The sequence below is a fragment of the Chaetura pelagica genome, unplaced genomic scaffold (genome assembly GCF_000747805.2).
Source record: "Chaetura pelagica isolate M959 unplaced genomic scaffold, ChaPel_1.0 scaffold150, whole genome shotgun sequence".
Classification (NCBI taxonomy): domain Eukaryota; kingdom Metazoa; phylum Chordata; class Aves; order Apodiformes; family Apodidae; genus Chaetura; species Chaetura pelagica.
Genome location: NW_009952052.1, coordinates 4,183,476 through 4,190,538, shown reverse-complemented (window position 1 = coordinate 4,190,538; position 7,063 = coordinate 4,183,476). Strand labels below are relative to the sequence as shown.

The 7,063-nt window shown below is 36.2% G+C and overlaps 1 protein-coding gene across 1 annotated transcript in view; it reads right to left on the bottom strand.

Annotated features, from left to right (window-relative positions):
• The window catches only part of MYO6 (myosin VI), a 78,995-nt gene that overhangs the window by 16,612 nt on the left and 55,320 nt on the right, over positions 1–7,063 (bottom strand). Inside the window, exons 23-27 of the mRNA XM_010003572.1 lie at positions 5,530–5,620; positions 4,154–4,304; positions 2,631–2,839; positions 2,179–2,257; positions 48–208 (exon numbers count right to left, since the gene is read on the bottom strand). Of these exons, the coding sequence (XP_010001874.1) occupies positions 48–208; positions 2,179–2,257; positions 2,631–2,839; positions 4,154–4,304; positions 5,530–5,620 (691 nt within the window). The remainder of the gene's footprint in view (positions 1–47; positions 209–2,178; positions 2,258–2,630; positions 2,840–4,153; positions 4,305–5,529; positions 5,621–7,063) is intronic.

The following is a 7,063-nucleotide window of genomic DNA, read 5'->3' as shown; positions in this document are numbered from 1 at the left end:
ATCGGAAGAATAAAAATAAAGAGAAATTTCACTACTTAACCCCGTACCTGCGCAATCCTAGATCAAGCTGAGCCTCATCACTGATGAGTTCTGCTTCACTCTGGGCAATTCTCATTGCAAGTTCACGATCACGACGTTCCTGTTCAAGCACTGCCTGGTGCTGGGTTTCCTCTTCTCGTTCTCTAGCAAGCTGAGCCTCAATTTCAGCCTGTTTAATAAAAACACACCATCAGCCTTATCCAATCAAACCCAATATGCTACATAAGGAAATTATTAGAAAAATATGCCAAGTAGTATACTTATAGCTTTCAAAACATGTAAAATTTACAAAACTGAAAAATAACAGCATTAGTATTCATTTTGACCCAAAAAATTCCAAATTACCTACAGATTGCCTCCTGTTTTTCATATAGCTTATCAAAACTTCATTTTCTACCACTGATATTACCTTTTCAAATTAAAGTCCCAATTTAAAAAACACACGGAGCTTTTTGTTAGTTATTATGGAATTTTTTAGAACGATGATCCAGAGCAATACAGTTACTTCTCCATAGCACTAACACAAAACTACCCTGATATTCTGCACTAGGCATTACAGGACTAGGCATTGCTTTGCATATAGGTCCATGGTTCTTTTCGAAAAGGGATCAAGAGAAACAACACTGCAAGCCTCTGTGGATCTAGCTTTGATTTTAAGCAAATGGCAAAATTCCAACTTGCTGCAATGCAGAAGCAATCCAGATATACTGCTTCTGCACAGCAAAACTGTAATTCCAGCCTAACATTATTTAACAAAGGTCTTGCACACACAGTAAGTAAAATGCAACCATCCAATTCATCCTTTTGAAAGTCATACAGACCAAGTCTTAGCAGTGCCTTTCTTGATGCCCAAAAGTCAACAAAGAAGACAAAGTCACTTTGCACTCATCATCATGCATTTTCATTACTAAAACCAGTGACTTTAACCTATGAATCTCATTTTAGATTAGTTGATAGTAAAAACCACTAGAAGAAAAGATGATGAGTAATTAACAGTATGTAGAAGAAAGAAATACCCTTATGGATTACATATCTGCTTTGTATCCAAACAAAGTATTTCTAAGTGAAAGTGTAATTTACATTCTGCATCACAGGTATCCACATCTCAGAAACAAAGAAACAAAGACAATCCCTAGAGATGCTTATAGTGCTGGCAGACCAAGTTGTTAAACCTCTTGGCAAGAGGCCATCTTGTTTACTCAGTGGACATAGTTTAATACATTTAAACTGTCCCTGAATGGAAACTTATTCCATGAATTTCTCACAAAACATTAGGCACATCTGCAATGATCTCCAAGCAATGATTTAGGGAGTAGCCAAATAGCAGCTTATTCTTTTTTTGTTTAGCTTCTGCGAGCTTGGTGATGCTTATTATTCTGATACAAGTGACAAGATGAAATAATACACGAAAGATTAATTTTTCATCAATCTAACCTATAATTTCTCTCTTAGTTCCAGTAAGAGTATGATGCAAGGAGTGCCCTGTGCTTGCTACAACTGCCTTTGCTGAGAAACTTTTTCTCCCAAGACTGCTCTCCCAGCTCAACCAGGCAAGCTCCTAGACAAAAGCATAACAAAGGTACAGGGGGCAAACACACCTCAGAGTGAGAGCTCATGATGGGATCAGTAAGAAGTGTCAGGAATCAAGGGGGAAGGGTCAAGGAGCAGGCTTTTAACTGCATGTATTTGTTCTGTATCATTTCATTATTACCAGTATTCTGAAAGTGTTTACAGTTAAACTGGTACATGACACAGCCTGAGTTCAGGTGTGACAGCGCTAAACCTGCCTGACATGAAACATCTGCAAAAACTTCAAAGACTAACATTGTTAACTTTAAAATAACTGAAAAGACCCTTTAAAAAAAATGCACCTCTTTTCAGAAGACTTGAACTTGCATATGGACTAGAAATAGGTGGTCTGTCTTTGGATGCTCTAATCATGGCATTTTCACCTTACTTTTGTTACTAAAGCAACATTGCTGAATGACTCTGATACACACATTTCTAAAATTAAGCCATTAGCAGCAATGTAATACCTAAACCATGAAAGAGATTTAAAAAAAAATATTAAAAAAACCAAAACTAAACCCTACAACAACAATAAAATACCCAAGACCCCCACGCAACTAAAAAACTCACCTGAATACGCTTTTCTTCCTCTTCCCTCTTTTTCCTCTCTTCCTCTTCCTGTTTTCTCTTGGCCTCAATCTCAGATTTCCTATTACAAAAGAGGAGGAAATGAAAACGTGTTATTATGATGCAAGTGAACTAGAGACAGGAAAGCACCTTTCATTAAACTGAATGGTAATCCAGAAGTCAGGACAGTCCTGATGACAGGACCACTACATGTGAAGTCAATAAACTTTCCAAGTCCATTTGTATTTCAAACTGCATCCTATAATTTCTTCCATACTCTGTTCTGACTAAACTTACCTTATAAATCACTGGGAAAGAAAATTTTTTTAACACTCCACACCAGGAGTACAATCCAGGTGATTCTCCTTAAGCACAGGAGTATTGGAAGCAACCTCATTAAAGTGCTTTTCCTGTTTTCTTCTGATTCTATAACCAGCAACTTATACAAAACTCACAGACGTCTTTCCTCTTCTTCCTTTCTTCGTCGTTGTTCTTCCTCATCACGTCTCTTTCTTTCTTTTTCCATTTCCTCCTGGATGCGTCGTAGCCTCTCTGCTTCCTCCTCTTGCTGCTTCCTCTTTTGCAGTGCACCGAGAAGTTGCTCTGAGCTTCTAACTAGAGCATCATATTCTTTCTGTATCTGTTCCCTAGTCATTAAAGTGGTCTGCAAAATGAAGTAATAAAAGAGGATTATATTCTTTCACATTTGTAATTTGCTTTTTAAAAATGCATATTGAAAAAATGCAAAGTAAAATGAGAGCATGAAGTGGTATAATTAAATTATATACACACACTTCAGGGTGAGGAAGCTTAAGCCCATCCTTCTCTCCCTGTCTAAAATCCTGGAAATCCATTACTCTCCTCTCTTATGTAAAACATGCAAAGTAATCTTCATTTTATCACTGAAATTAAACACGACTTCTCTTTAAAACATGCCTTTATATTTAAACCTTGCAGTTTCAAGCAACACAAATTAATTCTCACAAAGCTAAGATGAAAACTAAGGCCTCCTATGTGCATTTTTTGGTTACTTACAGCTCTTTTATGTCACATAGCAGAGAATAGTTTCTCTTAGTATGTGTGCTAGCACTCAGAAAAAGTATTAAGACTGTTCTGTGACTAGCAAATAACAGGTTGAAAATACTTAAAACATTAGCTCTGGCTACATATGTTCTCAAGGCTCATTGATAGCTACAATTTCATTTCATTTTACAATTAAAATTTAGATAAACTAATAAAACTGCAATATGGGGTGTTTGCTGACCTTTTCTGAGGGTGTATGATCATCAAATTTATCTTATTTTTATTAGAAAAGAGAACTACAAGTTGACAGGTTAACTCCATCATCTTCTCAACTGTGATTTTACATAGAAAATTCTTAATATAGGATGCTAAGAAAACTCTAACATTGCATGACACATAAATTCATGACATCAAATTTTTTCTATTAATGAATGCCTGTGTGCTTTCATTTAGTCTGTGTGACTGTGGTAAGAAACTGAGAACTACAGTAACTGAAGAATAATCAGCAAGCTGATGTAATTTTACTACCAAGTCTGAAAAACAAAAACTTATAACTGGAACATAAATCTCTTCACTCTTTGGTGAATGGTTGTACACTTTAGCCCTGATCAATTTAAAATATTGCTAATATGCATTATTGAAATATTGAAAGCAAAAAGAAAAATATTAACAACACTTGTCTCACAATATCAATGTGCAATTTTGCTTTAAATTCTCCATTACCAATTTTGAAAAACAGATAATAATATCAGTCTAAGTGATCACTCATCCAGTATAAGGACTCACTTCAGTACATTCCCAAGTCATTTGAAACAGGATTTACCCATTGTCTCTGAAAATTAAGAACTCTATATTAAAACAGCTTTTCCGGTAAGAAAAATACATTTGCCTTATACTTTAAATTTTTAAAAAATATTCCAGTAATATGACACTACTTCTCTGATTGTTACCATACCTTAATTTTGGTCATTGAAGCATCAATAGAATGCTCCAGCTCCTTGACTTGCTTGCTTGTCTCTGCCTTCCCCTCCTTCAGAGCACTTACTACCTCATTAAACTTATCAAGTCTCTTCTTCAGGGTACGCACTTTTATCAGGCCATCAATGCTGTGAAGGTGAGACAGTTTACTTGTACCTTGGGATGTTTTTACAAGATTATATTTTTTAAACTAACACTAATGACTCATATTAAAGAGGCAGATAGAGGAGACAAGTTGTGCTTTCTGATAAAACTTACCCTCTTTTTTTGAAATTAAAACTTTGTCACACAAAGTAACTAAGCAACGAAGTGTTTCGCAAACAATAATTACAGCTGATTAGGCAGACACTGACTCAAAATGGAAAAATGCATTTTTGTTTTGAGAATTAATGTAGTTGGTTGGTTTATTTTCATTAACCTTGACTGGAGTGGATAAAGGTTAAGTTGTGCCACTTACTCAAAGAGCAATAATGGGACTGAATCGGATAAAAATTCACTACACAGCCAGGAACCCAGACTAGATCCCACAGGAAATAAAAACAAAAATAAAAAAAAAAAGCTGGCAGAACAATGAGACCAGAAAAAATGGACCTTTTAAAAAAAACAATACTGAAGGCCACACATACAAGCTACAGCTCTGCAGAGACAGTCTTCCTAGAATGAAATAACTGAACTGGGATTCAGGAAAACAACACACAAAAAGTAGAAACTAAATCAAATCATTAAAGAGAAGTACAAAACAGCTTAAAAATATAGAGACATGGTCAGAAATGCCAAGCTACAAAATGAAACACAACTATCAAAGGATGTAAAATAAAAGATTTTATAAGGACCTCAGTATTAAAGAACAGAGAGTTGAATCTCTATCAAAGAACAAAAAGGTATCAGTAGAGCCTAATGATGAAAGCGTTTTTTTCCAACAGTATTCCACACAGTCAGATTAAAGCTAATGGAATTACTTAATTTCAAGAGCAGACAAAACAGAACACTGTTTTTATGATAAAAAAAGAAATGGGGCTTATTAAAGAAAGTGTGAATGGGTAAAGGACAAAAATTACTAAGTTTAAATTTAATTTAGAGAGACTTAACTGAAGATTTTTAATAACTAGTCCATCACTGAAGGATTTTATGAACAAAGATCTAAACAACTGTCTCTTAGGAAGGGTTCAGATTAATCTATTCATCCTTGGGACAGAGAGAAGGAACATGGCACCTCTCAAATTCTCTTTGAGTCGTACTTAGTATCATTCTGGGACTTCTGATGTATTTAGTTAAGCACAGTAAATCTCCTCTTTACATTAACAATAAAATATATAAAAATCCATTTTCTTCAACCAAGGTATATCCTCTTACCGTGGTTTGTGCTTTCTCTTGCAAAGCCACATACGAATAGTCTTCTGTATTTTAATGCAGGCACTGGCTCGATATTTGATCTTATTTTTCACTATAAACACACAAAAGAAACTGGGTTTCAATGGCTTATGTAATTTAAAACAATTCCTGTATTACTCACACATTTGATGGCTCAAAAGTGTGTGTAGATTACATGTGCTTGAGACCTAGGTCTGTGCCAGAACCTCAATACTTAAGAGACAGCAGACAACAGGGTAACCAATCCTGCGCCAGGCACAGAGGTTCCATACAAAACAAACAGGAAAAATTAATTGTGTGCACACTCACACATGTGGGCTACCTTCCCTCCAGAATCACAGATGTCAGGAACTTCTAAGTCACCTGACATAGCAAGCAGGAAATGCTCAGCTAGAAGTTTAAATCTTGTGCTGTAGGGTAACCAAGTAGCCAACATCTACCTGAGATAATGAAGCAGCTGTAACTTAGCTGAGCATTCATCTGCATTACTGAAAGAACAAAAAACAAAACCTCCAGCTGTTGTTCTTAGAATACCAGTTTATAAAGACTCAAATGATTGGGACCAAGAGGCAAGCTAAACAGAGAATAATAATGTCAAGGCACAGGCACAAGCATGTGTGCTGAGTAGCCCAGATGTTCAACAATAAATGCAGTTTTGATGTATCTAATGGAGAAACTGTATATGCTTAAAGAGCCATACGGCCTTTAGTCATCAGCTGAGCACACTGGTCATGAACACTGTATTTAACTACTGGACTTAGACTGTGACAAAGGTTCACTCCACATGTATCTATTTCTAGTTTGTGTATCTATTTCTTATTCTGAGGACAAAATTAGTTTCTAATTTCCCGTAAAACACTAAAAACCAGTAAGGCACATAATTATTCCCTTGATTTTCTACTTTTTGGACAAAGGGACAGACTTTCTTACATGTCTTTCTGAAATATAGACTAAAGGGCATAAATTTCTAGGTCAAAAATATTACAACAGTGTTACAACTTCTGATGTCTGAAACCTATGATAAGAATTCACAAATTCTGTTTGCCCCAGTATAAACAGCAAGAAATAGTATCTGACCAGTGACAAACACAGATGTCCCAAATGCCCAGCCATAAGGCAATATGGCGTTCATGCTTTTCTTCCCCATCTTAATGCATACTTTTCACCCTCTGTGTTACTAGAGATCCCTGACATCCTGCATCAGTCCTTTCCCCTTCTCCCAGACATCTTTTCTGAAGCGCCCCACAAGCACCAATCTCTCTTTCACACCACCTCATTCCTACTCTGCAAAGTAAACAGGGCAGGCCAAGAACTTAGAAACTGTGTTATGAATAATGACAGGCACTTATTAACCAATCAGCACCAATTGCTGGAGTGGAAGATGTTTGCCCCACAATTCAGGTCAGTGCTTTCAAAAATGCAGTTTCTGGCCAGAGATGATAGCCCCTGTGCAAGCACTTCCCAGAATTAAATGCTTCCATGTTGTCAGCTGAGAGTTGAACTACTCTTCTTTCCT